The sequence below is a fragment of the Leuciscus leuciscus genome (assembly GCF_965113295.1).
Source record: "Leuciscus leuciscus genome assembly, chromosome: 3".
Lineage (NCBI taxonomy): Eukaryota > Metazoa > Chordata > Actinopteri > Cypriniformes > Leuciscidae > Leuciscus > Leuciscus leuciscus.
Genome location: NC_138727.1, coordinates 13,750,386 through 13,773,998, shown reverse-complemented (window position 1 = coordinate 13,773,998; position 23,613 = coordinate 13,750,386). Strand labels below are relative to the sequence as shown.

At 41.6% G+C, this 23,613-nt stretch overlaps 1 protein-coding gene and 2 long non-coding RNA genes across 4 annotated transcripts in view; 1 reads left to right on the top strand and 2 right to left on the bottom strand.

The window, feature by feature from the left end:
* LOC309495921 overlaps positions 1-23,613 on the bottom strand; it is a 385,613-nt gene that overhangs the window by 157,711 nt on the left and 204,289 nt on the right. The window lies entirely within an intron of this gene.
* The window catches only part of sgcz (sarcoglycan zeta), a 328,983-nt gene that overhangs the window by 198,146 nt on the left and 107,224 nt on the right, over positions 1-23,613 (top strand). For both annotated transcript variants that reach the window (XM_082165838.1, XM_082165839.1), the window contains exon 3: positions 20,182-20,283. In XM_082165838.1, coding sequence (XP_082021964.1) covers positions 20,182-20,283 — 102 coding nt within the window. The remainder of the gene's footprint in view (positions 1-20,181; positions 20,284-23,613) is intronic.
* The window catches only part of LOC309495927, a 202,155-nt gene that overhangs the window by 153,435 nt on the left and 25,107 nt on the right, over positions 1-23,613 (bottom strand). The window lies entirely within an intron of this gene.

Genomic DNA, 23,613 nt, shown 5'->3' with positions numbered 1-23,613 from the left:
CAGGCCCTTCTCAATAGCCTCAAACAGCTCAGCATTAAACTCATATCAACTCCATTCAGTCCCTTTTCACTCTGTCGGTGACCAATCTAACCCAGCGTGAACCCAGCACACTTATTTCATATTTACCTTGTGTCTTAATGTCAAGAGTGTTTTTGAATGCTTAGTATTTATTCAGCTGGTCTGAAGGATATTCTTCAGACTTATGGTGGGAGTGTGGGAAGAGAACCATTAGTCCATGTATGTGTGTTGGTATGCTTTCATGTTTGAGGAACAAAATGTAGCCATGCTTTTAACTTAAATATATTTTTTTAAGCTTTGTGACATTTTGATGTGTGATTTCCCAATAACAAGCAGTTATTTTTTTTATTTTTTTAACAAACTGCAACATAGTTTAGCTTATCCAGACTTTTGACTGCCGAAAAGGTCACAGTTAGAGTTGTTTATGTTAGAGTTAGAGTTGTTCGAGTTGTAGTAAGTTGTTAAAAATATGTACTTCTTTTAGAGCAATAACTGATTGATTTATTTATATTAGGGGTTCAAGCGTGTAGCGCTGAAACCCTATTGTAATTGTTGGAATTTATCAAGGATCAGCACTCTCCCCTAAAAGTGATTGGGCAGACCAAACCATTAGTTGTAGAGACTTAAAGTTTTTGAGGGATGATAGTACCCACAACGTCTACAATGTCACCAAAGCTCACCCAAATCGGCCTGATGTTGGCGCTACAGAGCTCAAAAGTATGTAATGGCTTATAGCTCCTAAACGATTCGTTGCAGGCTCAATAGTCTTATACTGTTGGCTCAAAACGAACAAAACGCTCATATTGGATTTGATCGTCACCCTGGCAAAATGTTTGTGTATTTTGGATTTTTCGAAAAAACTACTTTTCGAAGTAGTCCTAGGTTTTTCACCCGATCGGAACCAAACCAGTGCAGAAAGATTCTCTGTAGTCTGATAATTAGCAATAATTAGCAAAAAAGATTGAAATTTCGATTTGCATCCGCAACGGGATGCCAAAACGTTCAAAGTGGGCATGAACACGGAATGAGATAATGTCACCAAATTCGTGTCCACCTCGCGAATCTCAGAATACACGGCCGCTGTAGGCCAGTTAAGTTCGATTGGCTGTCAGACATGGTTAACGGCCGATTGGAACTGAACTCGCTGGGCCTGTCGTACTGGGGTAAAAAGTACATTTTATTTTATATTCATCTAAACCGCTAGATGGCACAAAAACGTGCCGCAGCTCTTTCCAAAGCATATGCATTTCAAGGTGAAACATTTTTGCTGGAGCGATTGGGGGTTAGGTAACTTGCTCAAGTGCACCTCAGTTGTGGGTAATGAGAGTGGAAGAGAGCACTGTTCATTCACTCCCCCCTCCTACATTTTCCTTCCTGTACTGAAACCCTTGACCTTCGGGTTACAGGTCTTACTCTCTAACCGTTAGACCACAACTTCCTAATGTAGCAAGTAACAAATGAGAAGCGCTAATATTATTGTCTATATTTTGAGACAAAGGTCTTTGTGATGAGGTTCAGTTCAGAAATAATAAGGAAGGAAGAAGACAGGGGTCGGTTTGAGCTGGGACGCTCGCTTTATTCACATTTCTCATAAACAAAAACAAAAGGTGCGCACAAAGCGCGTTCACCGTGCACAAGCACAGCCACAAAACACAATAACTCAGAATATTCTCTCGATGACTCTTTGTCGGGCTCTCAGCAGCACACACGAGGTCCCAGCTCGTCTCTCTCTCTCCACTCTCTCTCCCACTCCGGCTTATATCCGGTCTCTCCACAACAATTACTGCAATCAGACACAGGTGTTCATCATCTGCACTTGACCTACTTACGCTCCGCTCTGTTCCGTTCTCTCTCTCCCGCTACAGACTCAGCAAAACCACGCCCCCCTCGCCACATAGGCTACCCCCACCGCCCGACTCAGGCTGGGGAGCCATCCGGTCTGCAGCCTGCTGGCACTGCTCCGTCCACTGAACCATATCTGGTGCCTCCTTTTTAGTTAGATCAGTCAGTGGGCTGGCGGTGTCCGAAAAATTAGGTACAAACCTTCTGTAATAACCCGCCAGGCCCAGGAACTGTCTAACCTCCTTTTTGGTCTTGGGTCTTGGACAAGTCGCAACTGCTGCCGTCTTGTCAATTTGTGGACGCACCTGTCCATGACCCAAGTGAAAGCCCAGATATCTTTCTTCCACCCGCCCAATTGCACACTTCTTCGGGTTGGCCGTGAGCCCAGCCCTTCTCAGCGTCTTCAGTACAGCTCGCAACTGCTGCAAATGTCGCTGCCAATCACCACTATAGATGATGATATCATCCAGGTATGCAGCGGCATATGCAGCATGCGGCCGGATAATTCTGTCCATCAGACGCTGAAAGGTTGCTGGAGCCCCGAACAACCCGAACGGAAGAGTAACAAATTGGTGTAATCCGAACGGCGTTGTGAAAGCTGTTTTTTCTTTGGTCATGGGAGACAAGGGGATCTGCCAATAACCCTTGGTTAAGTCCAGTGTCGAATAAAAACGAGCAGTACCTAGTCGATCAAGCAATTCGTCAACCCTAGGCATTGGATATGCGTCGAATTTTGACACAGCATTCACCTTTCTGTAATCCACACAGAACCGTACTGAGCCGTCCGTTTTAGGAACTAAAACTATCGGGCTCGCCCAGTCACTGTTGGATTCTTCTATCACTCCCATTTCTAGCATCGCTTCTAATTCACTTTGAACCACTTTTTTCTTGTGTTCTGGTAATCTTTACGGCCGGCTGCGAACAACCATGCCCGGCTCAGTCTCAACATGGTGCTGAATGAGATTCGTTCGACCAGGCATGGGGGAGAACACATCAGCAAAATCTGCAGTATTGATTTTATATCAGTGAGCTGCGAGGGTGAGAGGTGGTCTCCTCCAGGGGCCAGAGCGAGAGATTGAGACTTTGAACTCACTTCTGGACCGAGATCCTCCTCCCCACTCACTACCGTCGCCAGCATCACTGATTCTGCCTCTTTTGATTTTTTTAGCAGGTTGAGGTGGTATATTTGATGTGCTCCGCCCCTATCCGTTCGAGCTACCTCATAGTTGAGATCACCAACTTGCCGTGTGACCTCGAAGGGTCCTTGCCACTTCGCGAGTAATTTTGAAATGAAAGCTTTAGCATTAAGTTCTGCCAGGAAGACTTAATTGTTACGTCACTCTACCTTTTCATCTATCCAATCACATTCCAACACTTGTGGTATAAAAGTTCGGTACTTACTCATGTTTGAGTTCGCAGATGCTGACGCTTCAATTCACCACCATCCTCCCCACCTCCTCCAAATTGAATCCTTCCCTCCATCCTCCTCACCACCACCAGGATGGTCCCTTCCATACCTCACGGGGGTCGGCTGCGCCCCTGCCTTGATCTTCAGGCAGGATATGCAGAGTCCGGACCCTCAGATTGCGAGCTACGGACGGGGCCTACGCCAAAGAACTTTATTGCTTGCTGGGTTGCTAATAAATGGATAATTGTCACAGTATTTGTTCTCCCGAGTCTTTCTGGTAGAACTAGAAGTAGGGAGTAATACAAGCACTTTATCTCCCGGTGTAAATTGACGCAGTCTAGACCCCCTGTTGTACAACCGACTCTGTTTGTCCTGTGCCTGTAACAAATTCTCCATTGATAGCCGCCCCAAAGTGTGGAGTTTTGTTCTCAGGTCCATGACATATTGAATTTCATTCTTGCTATTAGAAGGTCCGTCCTCCCAAGTCTCTCTAAGGACGTCCAATACCCCACAGGGCTGATGTCCATAGAGAAGCTCGAAGGGGGAAAACCCTGTGGAGGCTTGCGGGACCTCCCGTACAGCGAACAAGAGGTGTTCTAACCACTTATCCCAATTTTTGGCGTCTTCGTGTACGAACTTACGAATCATGGATTTTAACGTGCGGTTAAACCGTTCGACCAAGCCGTCCGTTTGAGGGTGATAGACGCTGGTTCGAATCGATTTAATGCCCAATAACTCGTAAAGCTCGCGAATAGTACGTGGCATAAACGCTGTGCCCTGATCGGTGAGAATTTCTTTCGGAATTCCCACCCGGGAGATTAGTTGAAACAGTGTGCTCGCCACGCTCTTAGCTGAAATAGTGCGGAGCGGCACTGCTTCAGGATACCGTGTTGCATAGTCCACCAGGATCAATGCAAAGCGGTGTCCCCGCGCTGACCGTCCTAATGGCCCGATGAGGTCCATACCAATTCGTTCGAAGGGGACCTGCATTAATGGTAGGGGGCACAATGGTGCTTTTAAGGTGGCCGGTGGATTAACCAACTGACATTCACGACAGGACGCGCACCATCTGCGTACATTCTCGTGAATGCCCGGCCAAAAGAACCGGGCCATGATACGGTTTAGTGTAGCCGTTTGTCCTAAATGCCTGGCCATTGGATTACAATGAGCCGCCTGGAAAAGCATTTCCCGACGGCTTTTAGGTATCAATAACTGGGTTGTATCTTGTTTTGTCTGGGCGTCTTGGGTCACCCGATACAACCTATCTTTTAAAATTGAAAAATAAGGATAGGAGAGCGGTTGATCAGGATGAAGAGGCTGAACAAACCTGATCAAATGCATTTTTCAGCGTTTCATCCTGGGACTGTTCCAGGGGAAAATCATCATGCTCAGGGAAGATGGTTCGCTCCAGAGCACTCAGTTCCCCAGAAACAGGCTCCAGAGGTTCCGGCTCAGCCTCTCCCAACTGTGCGACCGCTATTCTACTCTCATCTCTTTTCCCCCAAGAGGCATCCAAACATAAATATCCCAATAATTTATTACATGAGGGCCAATTAGTACCCAAAATTATCGGATGCCGGAGGTGCGGATTAACTGCCATCTCTATTCTATGCTTTTCTCCCCTAAATTGAATATCCACAGGCAAAATAGGATATTTCACCACTTCCCCGTGCACACACCGAACCTTAACCATGCGGCTATTATCCAATGCCCTAGGTTGAATCAGGCTTTGATGTATGGAGGATTGGTTACATCCTGAATCCACCAAAGCCTGATATGTACCCCCCTTGATACTCACTGGAATTTGGTATAGGCCAGCTTGATCGAGGGCAGCCTGTGGCGCGTCGGGGACCCGGATCAATGTCCCCAACTCCATCACTGGACACCGGTCAATGAAATGTCCTGGGTCCCCGCAGCGCCAGCAGGCTGGCCCAGACTTTACCGCCACCCTGGCGGCAGGAAGCGGGTCAAGCGATTGGCGTGGAGAGAGCGGCGTTGGACTATGCGGTGTGAAGAATCCAGTGGTCGAGCTCCCTCCCCTGGGAGGAGCCCTGGGTGCAGCTGTTGGCTCTACCGAATAGCCCGTCCTCCATCTCGGCGCTGGCTTCGGCGGGAGCCCTCCGCGTGACCTGGGGAGTGGGACAGGTTTGGAGAGGGGAGAGAGAGAGAGAGAGAGAGAGAGAGAGAGAGAGAGAGAGAGAGAGAGATGCAGATGAGATGGTAGGGGTTCGCTGACCCCTGGGCACGCCACCATCTGGTCCTCCGCCAGCTGGATGGCCTGGTTCAGCGACGTCGGGCGGTGGCACTGGACCCACTGTGCAGTCTTCCTAGGCAGCCTGGCCACGAACTGCTCCAGTACCACACGATCGATCACATCCTCGACGTCGCTTTCGTCGGCCATCAACCATTTGCGGCAGGAGTCCCGGAGCTGCTGTGCCATCACGAAGGGTCGGCCGGACTCTTCCAGGGTTAGGGTCCTGAACCGCTGTCGATGTTGTTCCGGGGTCCAACCGACCCGCTGGAGGATGGCACGCTTGAGGTCCCGGTAGACCAGGAGATTCTGGACTGGCAGTTGGTGTTGCTGCGCTTCCCCGGACAGCAGAGGGATAAGCCGCATTGGCCAGTCCTCGGTGGGCCATCCCCGATCCTCTGCCGATTTCTCAAATAAGTCCAGAAATGCCTCCGGTTCATCCTGAGGACCCATCTTGTTGAGAGGCAGAGGGGATGGATGGTCTTTAGATGAGGGGATGGCCCGAACCTCCCGGTCTACCCAGCTCCGGAACAGCTTGTGGTCTTCATGCTGGGATCGGAGGAGCGCCTCGAACCAGTTGTCTTGCTCCTCCTTGATCGCTAGCAGGTGTTGGTGTTGCTCTTGGTGAAGACCGGCGAGCGACTGGATGATGTCCGCAAATGGCGTACCTGGCGGGGACTGCATGGCGGCGGTGATCTTCTTCCTTCCCGGGTTTCGGCACCAGTGTGATGAGGTTCAGTTCAGAAATAATAAGGAAGGAAGAAGACAGGGGTCGGCTTGAGCTGGGACGCTCGCTTTATTCACGTTTCTCATAAACAAAAAGAAAAGGTGCGCACAAAGCGCGTTCACCATGCACAAGCACGGCCACAAAACACAATAACTCAGAATATTCTCTCGATGACTCTTTGTCGGGCTCTCAGCAGCACACACGAGGTCCCAGCTCGTCTCTCTCTCTCCACTCTCTCTCCCACTCCGGCTTATATCCGGTCTCTCCACGCCAATTACTGCAATCAGACACAGGTGTTCATCATCTGCACTTGACCTACTTACGCTCCGCTCTGTTCCGTCCTCTCTCTCCCGCTACAGACTCAGCAAAACCACGCCCCCCTCGCCACAGTCTTGTTAATTATTTTAAGTTTTGTTCAAGGTAAATAAAGCAACAGTTTTTCAAGAACAGAAGAATATGTAAAAGTATGGTATTTGGGGTAAAAGGCGCCCCTGCTGTTGGGGCTAAAGGCACACTTAATTGACATGATAATAAATAGCTGTCTGATTTTTCCATTTGTTCACATGACGTGGCAAGATGTAGATGATAATTATCACCATATTTTAAATGAAACCATCATATTTAAAAATATGATGTTAATAATTTCATATAATAAAATATAATTTATTGTTACTTCTGTAAAGCTATATTTAATTATTATGGGATCTCCTTCAATGCTTTCAGAATCTTTACTTATTATTACTTATAATTGACTTATAATTGTGATTCTGTATAATTAATGACAGTATATTTATTGAACAACAATGAATTATTGTATTTATCAAAATAAACAGAAAAGGGTACAAACTTTGCTGAATTGATTGTTTTGAACAAGTAAACATCTTAAGTATTTGTATCAATAATGTGTGCCTTTGCCCCATGCTTTTCCCCATCATGCCACCTCATACATTTATAAGGTTTTTTAAACAAAATGATCCACTTTTATTTCATACAAAATCTGTTGCTTCATCAATTTTCAATACAAACATTGTTTTTTTTTCTGCAATAATACACTATGCAACAAACACAGTGAGTAATGTCTTGTCCTGTTATTATCATGCGTCGCGTCTGAATGCGTTGTTGTTTTTGGAGCTCTATCGATTTGATTTATAATTCTTGATTTTTCTCGCTGCCTGCTGTGAGTGTGTTTGCTTCGGAGCTGTAAGCTCCGTCTTAGCCTCGTATTTCCTTGTTTTGAACCATCATTTACTACAATTTCTAGTTGTTTATATTACTACTAAATACAGCTTACCCAACCCTGACGCATAACACGCTAGTAATTCGCTAGCCTGTTAACGCGCCACCCTTGCGCTCAGCTATTTTTATTTATTTATTTTCTCTCGCGCCTTTGAGTTCATAAAAGCTCAGGTGAATAAGAAACACTCAACAAACACGGTGAATAATGTCTTGTCCTGTCATTATCATGCGTTGCGTCTGAATGCGTTGTTGTTTTTGGAGCTCTATCGATTTGATTTATAATTCTTGATTTTTCTCTTTAAACCCGCTTACAACGAACATTTTCTACTCTTCCTCACTGAGAAGCATTACTGCTCAAACCTCATTGTTACAACGCGGACTGTTGAGCAGACGCGTCTCAAGCCTATTAGTGATCCAACGCTGCATACTCTTAAAGGTTACGTCCGTGGATCACGGCTGAACGAGTCTTCTCCACACTCACTTATAAACAAACACTTTTTTTTTCGCCTATCGTGCGTCTACTCTACACCCCTACCACTAAAAAACCTCATAGTTACAACGCGGACTGTTGAGCAGACGCGTCTCAAGCCTATTAGTGATCCAACGCTGCATACTCTTAAAGGTTACGTCCGTGGATCACGGCTGAACGCGTCTTCTCCACACTCATTTACAAACAAACTTATAATATAAATTAGTATTAATATTGATAGCATCACTGGTAGCTTCGTTGCTAACTCACTGTCCATCTGTTAAAATGGCGAATATATCAGATGTAAGTAGTCTACCGCTTGGTGCAGGTGAGGACACATTTGAGCTTCACGCACTGCAGTCTGAGCTGGAAGCTGTTGAGAAACAGATCCACAACCTTTTATTGAGACAGGCCGAGCTGAGAGACCGGTGTTTGGCTCTTGAAACATCACGCGCCGACGCACACAAATCAGTGTTTAACGTTACTAACCCGCTGACTCCGACCGCGTCTACTCCGTGCGTTCCTCAGCATCGGTCGCAATCAGCCATGGTCTCGTTCACTCCGGCTCCAACACGCCACCACGAAGCCTGGGTGGTTCCGCAGCGGAAGACGCGAGTCAGGTTTAGACCAAGACTTTCTCCGACCCTCCCGGTTTTCGAGTTATCGACACAAAACCGCTTCTCCCCTCTACGCGAAACAGAACGCGATGCTGTGATCATCGGCGATTCCATCGTTCGGCACGTACACGCTACGTTAGGTACAAGTAAGGTGCAAAGTCACTGCTTCCCTGGTGCTCGTGTTTCTGAAATCGCTGCTCGCGTTCCCGAGATCCTGAACGGTGACGAGCGCGTCGGAACTGTGGTCCTGCACGCGGGAGTGAACGACATCAGGCTGCGCCAGACGGAGATTCTGAAGAAAGACTTCAGGAATCTAATCGATACGGTACGCAGCACATCGCCTGAAACAACGATCATTGTGTCAGGACCGCTTCCCACGTACCGACTAGGGCATGAAAAATTCAGCAGATTATTTGCGCTAAATGAATGGTTAATGTCATGGTGCAATGAGCAGAAACTGCTCTTTGTAAATAATTGGAATCTGTTTTGGGAGCGTCCTAGGCTTTTCCGTGCTGATGGCTTACACCCAAGCAGATTCGGAGCGGATCTTCTGTCAGATAACATCTCCAAAATGTTAAATACCCTTTGACTAGTAACCAAAAGTCCAAATCATAGTCTCTGCTGCACCAATTCAACTGATATAAATACTAGTGTAGAACATTGCATAGAAACCGTGTCTATTCCTCGTTTAGTGAGATCAAATAATAAATCTAATGCAGGATCTAGGAAAAATCTAATTGTTATTAAAACAGAAAATGTTGCTATTAGTAAACAAAAACTATTTCTAAAGCTAGGTCTTCTAAACATTAGATCACTCACACCTAAGGCAGTTATTGTAAATGAAATAGTCACAGATAATAGCTTCGATGTACTTTGCCTTACTGAAACCTGGCTTAAACCAAATGATTATTTCGGTATTAATGAGTCTACTCCTCCTGGATACTGTTATAAGCATGAGCCCCGTCTGATTGGCCGTGGCGGAGGTGTTGCAACCATTTATAAAGATATTCTAAATGTTACTCAGAAAACGGGTTATAAGTTTATTTCATTTGAAGTACTTGTACTAAATGTTACGCTCTTAGATGTTAGAAAAACATCCCTATTATCTCTAGCCTTGGCTACCGTATATAGACCGCCAGGGCCTTACGCTGATTTCCTAAAAGAGTTTGCAGATTTTCTCTCAGACCTATTAGTCAATGTCGATAAAGCATTAATTGTTGGAGATTTTAACATACACGTAGATAATCCAAATGATGCGTTAGGAGCTGCGTTTACAGATTTATTAAATTCATTTGGGGTCAAGCAAAACGTCACCGGACCAACTCATCGTCTTAATCATACACTCGATTTAATTATATCACACGGAACCGATCCAACCGATATAGATATCATTCCACAAAGTGATGAAGTCACTGATCACTACATGGTAACTTGCATATTACGTACTGCTGTAATATGTCATGCGGCGTCGCGTTATCAACCAGGCAGAACAATCCTCCCATCCACCATAGATAATTTCTCAAATTGCTTATCTAATCTGTCTCAGCTGCTGCCTGAACCCAAACAAACAGATGAACTAGAAGAACTAACTAGCACTATGAGCACCATTCTCTCTAGAACATTGGATGTGGTTGCACCTATTAAATTAAAAAAGGTCAGAGAGAAAAATAAAGCACCATGGTATAACAATACTACGCATGTTTTAAAGAGAGAAACCCGTATTTTAGAGCGTAAATGGAAACAAACTAATTTAGAGGTCTTTAGAATCGCGTGGAAAGACAGTATGTCACGTTATAAAAAGGCCCTAAAAGCTGCCAGGGCTGAGCACCTCCGCAAACTAATAGAAAACAACCAAAACAATCCAAGGTTTCTATTTAACACCGTGGCTAGACTAACAAATAAACAGACGTCACCCGAACAAAATATCCCGTTACAGTTCAGTAGTAATGATTTCATGAACTACTTCACTGAGAAAATAGAAAGCATCAGAACCACAATTATAAACGTTCAATCTTCAATCGCGCCTTACAATTCAGCTTCAATTATCACCCCGAAAGAACAATTACAGTGCTTTACAACTATAGAACAAAAAGAGTTAAATAAACTTATCACTTCATCTAAAACAACAACATGTTTATTAGATCCTATACCAACTAAACTACTGAAAGAAGTGTTATCTGTAGTGGAAGAGCCTCTCCTCAATATTATTAACTCGTCTTTATCTTTAGGTCATGTTCCAAGAACATTTAAACTGGCAGTTATAAAACCTCTCATTAAGAAACCACAATTAGATCATAATAATCTAGCAAATTATAGACCCATTTCAAATCTTCCATTTATGTCTAAAATATTAGAAAAAGTGGTGTCCGCTCAACTGGGCTCTTTCTTGCAACAAAATGATATCTATGAAAAGTTTCAGTCTGGATTCAGACCGCATCATAGCACTGAAACTGCGCTCGTTAAAATCACAAATGATTTACTTTTAGCTTCTGACCAAGGCTGTATCTCAATACTAGTTTTACTTGATCTTAGTGCTGCGTTCGATACTATAGATCACACAATACTCTTAGATCGACTACAAAATTATACTGGTGTTCAAGGACAAGCACTAAGCTGGTTCAAATCATACCTATCTGACCGCTACCATTTTGTCTATTTAAATGGAGAAAAATCGATCATAACTCCAGTAAACTATGGAGTGCCGCAGGGATCTGTATTAGGCCCCCTGTTATTTTCAATATATATGATGCCACTTGGAAATATTATAAGGAAACATGGAATTAGTTTCCATTGTTATGCTGATGACACTCAAATATATATTTCATCACGGCCGGATGAAAACGCTACATTTTCCAAATTGACAGAGTGTGTTAAAGATATAAAAGATTGGATGACGCGTAATTTTCTTTTATTAAATCCAGACAAGACAGAGGTAATACTTATCGGTTCAAAAAACCGCCCACAAAACCTCGCACAATACAACTTTAACATCATAGGATGTCCTGTTACTTTATCCTCTACAGTAAAAGACCTGGGTGTTATACTCGATTGCAACCTGTCTTTTGAAAATCATATTTCTTATGTTACAAAAACAGCCTTTTTCCACCTTAGAAACATTGCTAAGCTACGTAATATGCTATCAGTTTCTGATGCAGAAAAGTTAGTTCATGCATTCATGACCTCGAGACTGGATTACTGTAATGCTTTATTAGCTGGTTGTCCTGCATCCTCAATAAACAAGCTACAGTTAGTCCAAAATGCCGCCGCTAGAGTTCTTACGAGATCAAGAAAATATGATCATATAACACCGATTTTATCATCACTGCATTGGTTACCTATAAAGTTCCGTATTAATTACAAGGTATTGCTACTGACTTATAAAGCCCTAAACGGCTTAGCTCCAGTCTATTTAACGGATCTTCTATCGCCCTATAATCCATCGCGCTCTTTGAGATCACTAAATTCAAGGCTTTTGGTCATACCTAGGATATCCAGAACCACCAAAGGAGGGAGAGCATTTTCACATTTGGCTCCAAAACTCTGGAATAGTCTTCCTGATACTGTTCGTTGCTCAGACTCGCTCTCCCAGTTTAAAACTAGATTAAAGTCGCATCTCTTCAGCCAGGCATTCATATAATCCTACAGTTCAAACTACAATCCGGCCTCTATCCAATGCCAGAGGAGAACTGGCCCCCGACTGAGCCTGGGTTCTCCCAAGGTTTTTTTTTTCTCCATTAAGGCACCTGATGGAGATTTAGGACACCATTAGGTCACTTGATGGAGTTTTTCGGTTCCTTGCCACTGTTGCCTTTGGCTTGCTCAGTTGGGGATATTTTGGGGATATTTAATTTAATTTTATCAATCAATAAATTCCTCTTGAAACAAACTTTGTTGTATTATTTTAATTTAATACTGTGAAGCTGCTTTGATGCAATCTGTATTGTGAAAAGCGCTATACAAACTTGACTTGACTTGACTATGGGAGTAGTGAAAAGCAAATGTTTCTAAAGGTGTGCCTTTATAGCCCCGTTGTGTCCTATATATGAGATTTTCTATAGTAGCTGGACTTCAGCTGAACTATGAGTAGCTTGTATCTTGGCAAACTGCAGTTTCAAAACAGTTTCCCCTATACTGACACCCTTGAAGTCAGGTTGATGTTACCAGGCATGATGTCAGATGTGCGTCATCCATGCTGGGTTTCTGGAGTGTTCTTGTGTTGATAATGTTCATAGCTTCTGAATCCAACCGTAGTTGGACTCTTTTATCAGATTAGAACATGGATTCACCAGTTCCTCCCACACTCTCTGTCTCTGTGATTGTGTGGAGATGTTCAGGCAAACGCAATCATACACGCGCACACAGTTGGAAGGGCTATGATATGTTTGTCCAATTAGCCTGGCAACAAAGGATCATTACCTTGACACAGCAGTGTATTAGAAGCTGATTAAAAGATGATGTCAGTTCCTATGCTGAGCGTAATGCGTGGGACCGATACAGATCTTGCTCTCTCAGCAGGCTTGTCCTTTCTTACCCACGCTGCCCGTCATGATCACCCTTTCATGTTTGTTTTGTTCTTTCTCTCTTTGTCTTTTGCTCTTTTTATTCCCTTTGTTACTTTCTGCTGGAGATGTGTTTATAATAATGCAGCCGTCTTTGTGTTGAAACTCTTGCTGTGTGGCACTCACAGTCTCTGTGGGTAAAGGCTTGACAATCACTTAAGCCAAAAGACCACTGAGCTCTTATAGCGATTATCTATCAATCAGGCCTCCACAATATACAGTTTTTACTAACTAACTAACTAACTAACACTCAAAAATATGTGTCTATCAACCCATCCATCCATCCATCCATCCATCCATCCATCCATCCATCCATCCATCCATCAATCCATCCATCTGTCCATTTACCCACAGTTCATCCATCATTACATGCAGCCATCCTTCCTTAACATCCATCCATCCATTTATCCATCCATCCATTTATCCATCCATCCATCTATCCATCCATTTATCCATCCATCCATCCATCCATCCATCCATCCATCCATCCATCCATCCATCCATCCATCCATCCATCCATCCATCAATCCATTATTCACCCACCAGTTCATTCATCATTTCATCCTTCCTTAACATGCGTCCGTTTGTCCATCCATCCATCCATCCATCCATCCATCCATCCATCCATCCATCCATCCATCCATCCATCCATCCATCCATCCATCCATCCATCCATCCATCCATCCATCCATCCATCCATCATTCACCCACCATTTCATCTGTGCATCATCCACTCATCCACCCATCTGTCCTTAACATGCATACATCCGTCCTTAACATGCATACATCCGTCCGTCACATTCTTCCTTCCATCTGTCAATTGTATCCATCCATCCATAACATGATCCATCTTCAGCATCCATCCATCCATCACATGCATTTGTCACATGCATCCATCAAATGCATCCATCACATTCATTCATCACATGCATCCATAACACGACATTTATCTCTTTTAGGATTGTTATAAAATGTTAAATATTTCAAATATGAGTCACAATTTAGTGGCCAAGGTCAACAAAATAAGCTTGACCACTAAAACGAAGGTTGCGTTTTTATCCCTGGTTAAAAAAAACCCCAGGATTTGGACAGTTGTTAAAGGTTGTATCAGTGATTTCAGGCTTAATTTTTTTTTAGCACATTCATCTAATCTTTCCTAACGATCCGCTAGCTGCCCGCCCCATAAGAATGCCGTCAAAAAACGCGTCTCTGTAGGCAGCCTAGGCTCTGAGATCTGCACACAAAAACAATTGGTTTCACCAACCACTCGAAAACCAAAACAAATAGTGTTCCAACCAATCACCGACAGGGGGAGGGTGTTGTGAGGTTTTGAGCCAGCTTCTTCTTCAGCTCCGATTTCGCGTGCAGCCGTGCACGAGCACAAAACCTCACAACACCCACCACCTGTTGGTGATTGGTTGGAACACTATTTGTTTTGGTTTTGAGTGGTTGGTGAATTGTTTTTGTGTGCAGATCTCAGAGCCTAGGCTGCCTACAGAGACGCGTTTTTTTGATGGCATGCTTATGGGGCGGGCAGCTAGCGGATTGTTAGGAAAGATTAGATGAATGTGATAAAAAAATGTGGGCCTGAAATCACTGATACAACCTTTAATATTGCACCCATGTGTTTTTGAGAAAGATCCTTAAACTAAGTATTCTGAGAGGGTTTTCCTTGCAATTGGTGAACTTAAAGTGGCTTTTTAAATCGGGTAAAATAGTGTGTAAACTACCCTAATTTAGAAGTCTGACTGTGGCTCTGCTGAAGCTCCGCCTCTCAGGGGTCTTTAGCTAATCATAGACCAATCAGTGTTATTATTTAGTCATTTGTGCAAGGCTACCACATCGATCCATTCACAACAAGGACTTACATTATAGCACCTCCCAATAGGGTGATGAGGAGGTGACTGTGTGTGTGTATGTGGGGACACACAACTGCTGGTTTGCATTATTTTCCGCTGTTCTGCAACATTAATTTTTAAAAGCAGCATCCAGCGAAGGTGGTTTAAATCGAATAATACATTGATCCAGAGTACACCCGTTCCTGGCAAGGCATAGTTAAATCTACAGAGTGAAAATAAATAAAGTCTTGACCTTGTAATAGGTTATTATTATTGAAATTCCAAAGTCAACTCAACGTTAAATTAAAATTTAATAAAGACCTTTATTAGTGTTTCAAAGCAACGTTTGTAACCCCCAGGCGTTATTTATATTTCGTGTTTTGTTTTTTTTGTTTTTTCTCATGTTGGCAGACATTCAATTTGCAGCTGCATTTTTCTTCTACTAGCAATGAACAGCGCTGTGAGCTATGGTATTTGTCAGCGGAGACTGAACTACAGTAACTTAGCTCAATAATACCAATAATATTTTTATAGTTTTATATTATAGGCTATATTATAGTATAAAATATAATTATATATTATATTTTATACTTACATTTATATTATGAGAACATAGTATGCCATACCTGAAACCTAATCTGCTCAAGTGTTATCTATGCTGGCTCTGTTATATGGTATCAGCTAATCAAATCCCCACTAAAGGTTTAAATGGCACTGTATTGCCATGAATCAGCCGGCTGACAGCATACTGAAGTGATGATTGTATGTCTGTTTACATGATGTTGATTGCTCACACAGAAATGGTTGATGCACACTTGTGCTGTATTTAAAAATGACTCTGGATGAGTATGCATTTATGTCTGCAAAGCTGATGAAGAGGTTGATGAATGATCTATTGGCAATGTAGTTTGTTTCATGAATGGAAATACAGGCACCTGCATGTGACAGGAGAAATAATGAACACAAATACCACGTTAGCTTCTTATTCAACACGTTTGATATTATAGGAGATTCCACTTTCCCTTTTTGCCCTTATGTCACAGAGATGTTTGGTCTTAACAAGATCAGTCCAGCATGATCAGTAGAAGCCGCTCAGTTGATCGTGACAGGGAGAAGTGCTGAAATTGAAAATGTTATTGAGAGAGCAGCAACTCAGATGGCCATTGCTGTCGAGGAAGTTGATGGTAACAAACCACTGTCATGCCAGTTGAAGCAGAAATGCAAGCTGTAATGGTACTAAAACATATCAAGTTATAGGCCTTAGGGCCTCACTGACACTGTTGTCACTCCTTGAATCTCCTAAAGTGGTCACTGATTGAAAGAATGTCTAGTTATTGAACTGGCCTAGACTGTCACCAAGAAAACCACTTTTTCACTGTGATGATGTCAGTGCTCGGTACAGTGCTGGATCTGCATGCTTTTTAAAGTAACTTAAAAACAAGCTATTTCAAAATTAAATCAACAACAGTATGTAAATAACATGATACTTGTGAATAAAATCATTGTATTTCAGACAGACTGAGAAACTAGCTGGGTGTATCTCTCAGCTGAAGGTGCATTGAAACATGCATTGGCCGCTTATTGTAAACGGTTTAGTGCTGCAGGGATGACGTCAAAACCCGGAAGACTAATTCGCTAGTGGTTCACTTGAGATTGCCCTATGGGTTTTTATAATGGTTTTTTTTCAATTTGTGAGTAAAATATGATCTGTGGTAAACATAACTTTGCGATGCTTGGACGTTTTGTTCTACACTGTAAACTGCACATACTCACACCCTAAACGTTCAGCTTATGGGTGTGTGTAATTTACGCTGTAGATCAAAACGTGCCGTCAAAAAGTATTATCAACTTATGTACCTTATTTTACTAATAAATGTAAAAACCCCCCTTGTAAAAAACCCATTGGAAAATCTTGAGGGAACCACTTGCGAATAATTTGTCCAGGTTTTGGCGTTATCCCTACAGCACACTATGGAGCTGTTTAGTTTTGATACTTCATTGTAGACAGCTGTTTTGAGGACATTATCACTGATGTTAATGGTTCCTGGTTTGAGGTCAGCAGGTTTAGTGGATCAGTTTGCTAAGAACCGCATTGTCTTTGGTGGAAATTGTGTACCATTTCAGATGTCGTGCAAGATCCAATCCCACCACAGAATCCTGTTAACCTTGATAAAAAAATGAAGTGTGTTATTATGATATCTTATTCTAGTGACTCAATGGGGCTTTTTGTTTTAAACAAAACTTTTTGTTTGCTAACCAAAAGCAAACTGAAAACAAGAGAAAAAGGAACATATTTAATCTGTACATACTTACATTAAGTAATATAATGTATAATGCACGGGTTTTCAAAGTCAAAGGGGCTGTTTACACCTTGCCACTTCATGCGTTTTCTCAGATCGGATAGCTATCTGATTTATCAAAACGATTCCATTTACACCTGGTCACATAAATGTGTTTTTGCGAAACGGATTTAAATCCGATCTTCAATTCTCGCGCTATATGCAGATTTAATGGAGTGCACGTCAGTCACCGAAAGCAACAGATATGAGCTGCATTTTATTGATCATCAGCTAAAATTTCAAAATCAAAGACCGCAATAAGAGAGAGCAGTAACAGCCCTGGTAAGATCATTTCGTTTCTTTACTTTTAATGATTGTGTGTTAAGCGTCTGCGACTTACTTTCACTTTGATTTGCGATAGTTTGCACGTTGGTTTAATGAGTAGCCTAGATGCTCAGCTTCTCATCTGCGGTGATGCGTGTTGCAGTAGCGTCGTCATATCTGGCTATAACATTACATATAGACTATAACACGCTCTCACATGCTTATTTTTTAGCATTTTTGGGAGGAGTACAATTTACATATGTGGTTTCAACAACCAGATGCATTTACACTTGTCCAGTTTCGTCTGGAATGCGTCCCAGACCACCTCCTGAAGTGGTTTGAGCGATCGGATTCAAATGCGTCTCGAATGCGTTTCGGAGGGCATTTACACCTGGTCTTTTCACGATCGGATAGCTATCCGATATGAGAAAACGCATGAAGTGGCCAGGTGTAAACAGCCCCAAAGACAGTGCGCCTCCCTTTTGACACAACATACACAATGGTGCCTCCGCACCCCCCAATATAATTTTTTTTTCAAAAGCGATCAGTGCGCCGAGAGCATCAATAATAACGGACTCTTTTCTCGTGTGCCTAATGTACGATTCCTGTGTTTTACTGTAAACGTCTTTACCTTGAGTACAGTCGTCATCCGTCAAAACTTTACTAGCCAGGACACTGGTTTGCTTTATCCATTCAAGAGATGTAGTTTGCGTATCATACTGTATGCTTATGCAGCGGTTGAGTGATTTGAGCCACCGTTCAGTCTGTATTTCACAGCACGATGAGAAATGGCTTGAGCGGCTCCGAAATAATCATAAAATAGGAGAGAGCTTGTGCTTTGATGAATACCATCTTTGAAGAAATCGGCTGGGTTTTCTCTGCATCAGGGCTGTTTTGGACCGACTGTTTGAATCAATTTGCTTACCGGAATGTTGTAAAATATTATTACGATTTAAATTAGTACAAGTAGGAATGTACATACTGTCACTGTCTTGGATTCTTATTTTGATGTTCTGTTGTGTTTCCCTTAGTTCCTGTTTCCCTGCTCTGTTTAGTTTCTGTTTCCTTGGTTTCTGATTATGTCCCTGTTGGTTTCTATGGTTAATTATTATCATGTGTTTCTTATTTAGTTCATTGTTATCCCCTGTATACATACTTCCTGTTCAGTTTAGTCATTTGTCGTTTATTGTCCATTTGTAATGTGTTATTTATGTGTTGTTTTAACAATCTCCTGTGCTTATAATAAAATACTGTAGTATTTCTCATTCATACGTTTGCCTACTACACCAAACCCTTTACACATACAAGACATTTCTTGTGGTTTCTAATCAGGCACTGAACAGAAAACCTGTTTTGCAGTGTATCGAACCAAATGTTTTTTTGTTTTTTTTTATTGTGAATTTAAATGTTTTTGTTTTTTCTCTTTCTCTGAAAATGGAAAATCTAAAAAAAAAAAAAAATAAAAAAAAAAAACACTCATTGGCTGCAGGTGTTCATTGTTCTCTTTTTTTAAAAACTCTGGTTTGACAGCAGTGCCATGGTCTACTTTACCAAAGAATAACAGGTTAACAGAGTCCACCTTTTCGGCTTTTAGTAAACCTGAAATTATGCCAGAACGGGACTTGAAGTTCCCTATCTTCTGGCAGTGCTTTCAAATTCAGTAATTATAGTTTTCTATGTGATAATTGTGACAATGCTTTTAGAGCCAACCATGAAATCAACTTCTCTAGTAATTGACTAATTAACGTTGTCCAAGAACACAATAATGTACTCTTGAGAGATAAAAAAAACAGGATTAAAAGCAGGGAGGTCAAAAATATAAAAGGTAGAATCATTTAAAAAAAAAAAAAAATAGGCAATTGTTTTTCTTCAATCATACTGAATCATTAAAAAAAAAAAAACATAGTTCTCTATCAACAATGTCCAGTCTTTTTAAAAATATGAAAAATGTGGACTAGTGTCTGACGTCATTATTGTAGTAATGGCATTTGGGAAGGAGATAGAGAGATAGGGGTAAAGGAAGCTGGAAAACAGCCGTGGGGCTCCTTTTTGTGCAGCCTTTGAGAGATGTTAAAATCCACATGCTGCCACATCTGAGCATTTACAATCATTTATTAATGCAGAGACGTGGGAGCAAACTGGTACATTTTTGTACATTCTGGCATCCATATTCTTGCATTCTCTACAAGACAGAAAAGCTTTCATTCAGAAAAACAAGAGCATGCAAATGTATTCACCGTTTTCACAAATTCACATTTTTGTTGTTTACATGGGGACAACCACTGGCATTGGGGACAACCAAAATGGCGTTGTCATCTACATGAATGGCCAAAACACATAAAAAGTTTTCCTTTTTTATTTGAAAATGGTGTGCTGTGTAAACGTCCCCTAAAAGTCCATCAAAATGAAACTAGTGACACCAGCGGTTCACAGGGAGACAGCATGTCTCTTAGCTTGTGTTATCATTCAAATGCTGATATTTTGCCTTGAACTCAGGATATTGACAGGTGAAAAATACTTGATTCAGAAAACAATCCTTGAAACGTAAATATGTTAAAATATATTTGCATGCATATCACAAACTCTTTCTCTCTCTTTTTCTCTGTCCCTCAGGATGGCATGGGAAATCTTCGCGTAACCAAAGAGGGCATCAGATTAGAGGGAGTGTCGGAGTTCCTTCTTCCACTTTATGTGAAAGAGATCAAATCCAGACAGGTAAGAATTTCGTTTTCTATACCTGTGCAATGGGCAAATCATGGTGAAAACTTTTTTTTTTAAAATGTAGTGCCACTTCATTATATATACGGGTAATGGCTGATTAAAATATTCTGATGGTACTTCAAATGATTTTCACTACCATGGTACCATGTCACAGTAATACCATAGTAAATTTTTTTTTTGTGTGTCAGCAAACTAAGTGATTAGGGTAGTGGGTTTTGGCTTTGGACGAGGATTTTGCTCCTGTTCTCTTCACAGGTGCAGTAGGTCACATTGAAAGAGCTGGTGCTGAATCCACGTTAAGCAGCTCAAACAACCTGCTGAACTTTGCCTGCTAAATCCCTCAGTGAAGCTATTTCACTCGGTGCTGCCATTTAGCGAGTGAATTTACTGGTTGACGTCTTTTCAGTCTGCACAGGTTCAGCTCATTCATTCAGCTTTATGTTACACTTGATGCGACAAGGGCTATTATTTTATGATTAAAAATCATAAATAATTTTTATGATTTTTTTTTATTTTATCTGACTTATCACTTCTCACATTTTCCTTTCATGTTGTGTTTATGTATATACTGTGTACTGTGTGTATATATATATATATATATATATATACACACACACACAGTATGTATATATATATATATGGAAACATACATACATACATGTATATTTATATACTGGATGTACTGGATGTATATATGTGTGTGTGCGTGCGTGCGTGCATGTATGTATGCATAGGATTAAATGTATGTACATAAAGCATTGGATAACACAAAAGGATATTTTTTGAAGACTCTTCATGCAACAGTTTATACATACAGTGAGTATCTAACCTGCATTGTATATAATACATATATTTTTTTCATGTTTGGGGCACAGGTTAAATGTCATTAATGGACATTTGAAAACGCTTGTTTGGCTAAATGTAGTCAAGTTATTTGCGGCATGCTTGATTTTGCATGTTTGCTTCCCATTTGCAGTTTGTCAAGGTATAAGTTATAAAAATTAAGGACATTAATACAACATCTCCACTCTTCATCAAATGCCGACACACCCACCGTGCTGACAGGGCATGTAAATTGGGAGGGTTTCAGACATCACTGGTCTGTCATTCCAGGCACCAGCTGTGACGCTGGTGTGAGCGTGGTGGGGATTCTAGCTTGAACTCTTGATATATGTGAAAGGACAAAGTGTAGATCACTAAGATGAATAGGCCAAGCACACCAGCACACATTCTTTGTCAAGCACACATACAGATAAGTACACAGGGTCGGGTGCTTCCCCAAACTCCTGCTGTACGCATGCATCATGTTCTGGTTCATTTGTATTAGGCCTCTGTTGACCTTTAGCACCCAATTGTAAACACAACGTTGTTGATCTATTTCTCTCCTTCTCATTCCCTCTCTTTCTCGTTGTGTCTTACTCTTAAACTCACTGTGGCTGTTGTCACTGCGGCATTCGACTGCAGTATCTATCTATCTATCTATCTATCCATCCATCCATCCATCCATCCATCCATCCATCCATCCATCCATCCATCCATCCATCCATCCATCCATCTATCTATCTATCTATCTATCTATCTATCTATCTATCTATCTATCTATCTATCTATCTATCTATCTATCTATCTATCTATCTATCTATCCATCTATCCATCTATCCATCTATCTATTTTATAGAAAATATATTTTGTCAATATTTTGTCAACAAATATTAAAGCATGAATTTCCTCTAATTACAATAAAATATTAAATTATTAACTTAACATATTTCATTTTACTCTGACTACAGTTGTATCATATTATATATTTACTTATCCTATATTTATTTCAACATTTAACAAACACAGTGTTGTTATAGTTTTTATTCACGTCATGTTGAGCAGAGGCAAATTGTAATATTACTTTTATGTTGTGCATATACGTGATTAATCACATATTTATAGGATGCGTTCGGGTGAGTTAATTAACCCGCTTGCTGCGTTTCAGTTTACTGGCGTTCATTCACTGTTTCCAGAGCCGATCCTGACCTCCCTGGGGCCCTAAGCAAAATTCTGTTAAGGGGCCCTCACACCTGACACATGAGCCATGTAAACCATTTGCCATTGGCACACAGTCACACCTCCCACTACAGTCCTCCCTCCTTTAACTAGTACTAATGAAAATATAATTCCTGATATCAGAAATAGACATTGCTACTAGAAAAAGTACATTCTTAATATCAATAATTCACATTTTAAATAGCATAAATGTAATTATTGATATCATAAATGCACCCTGTGAATGAATAAAAGCTAAAATGGATTGCCATAGCATGTCACTGTGTTTTAAATGATAAAAGCAATACTTGATGGTTAGTATTTACTGAGGGATGTGCATCCATATTGACCAGTATGTCCAGCCAATCAACATTTTAAATGCAATATAGCCTATAAATCAATAGTCAATGTCAATGCATTGCTTTCCATCTTGCTTTATTGCAGAGTTGTAACTAAACTGACTTGGAGACTAGATATTCATTGTCTTGTTTTAAAAGTATGTGCGCCTATAATAAGGAATGCCATCACGCCCATATTGTACTGGTCCCCACAGATGTTTTGCTGGAAAGGGCGCGTTTCATTTCGTGCACGCGCATATGAACGCATGTTAACGTGCAATGCGGTTATTTCGGACACAAAGTCACAGAACAGCCCTGGAAGTGGCCGGCATTAGCAAGCAAGACACTGAAAGACCAAAAGATGCCCTGCCCAGCTGGGTTAGACAGACAGACAGACTAGAGAGAGATGCACATCAACTTAACTTTACTGTTCTTTGCTGACATCAAACTTGGAGAGGAGAGAACACGTCTATCTGATTGCTGTTCCCGCAATCCACTCTCATGGTGTTTTTTTCCTCTCTTTTCGTGACCAGAAGGATAGTTCCGCCTAATTTTCTCATCGATGTTGTAAACTTTCATTGACGCATTTTGACACGAGGGGGAGGTGGGGCCTTGAGTAATTTGCGGGGCCCTATGTAACTTACGTGCGTATAGGGCTGATCGGCTCTGACTGTTTCGCTTTAGCTCGTGCAGCTCAAGCAGGTCAATCCCCGTCACACTGAATTAAATGATCTGAAACAAGCATAATCTTTCCCAAAAAGTGCATTATTAATATTCTGTGCTGTTATCCTTGAATTTAGGGTGCACATTTTCCATCTTATCTTCATAACAAAATGACAAAATCAAGAAGCCATTTTTCGACCACAACCATAGCCAAGTTCTTTCTTCTTCTTTTTTTAGCAGTCCAGTTGCTTTAGCTTTTTAGCATAGGTTATCACATGTTAAGGAA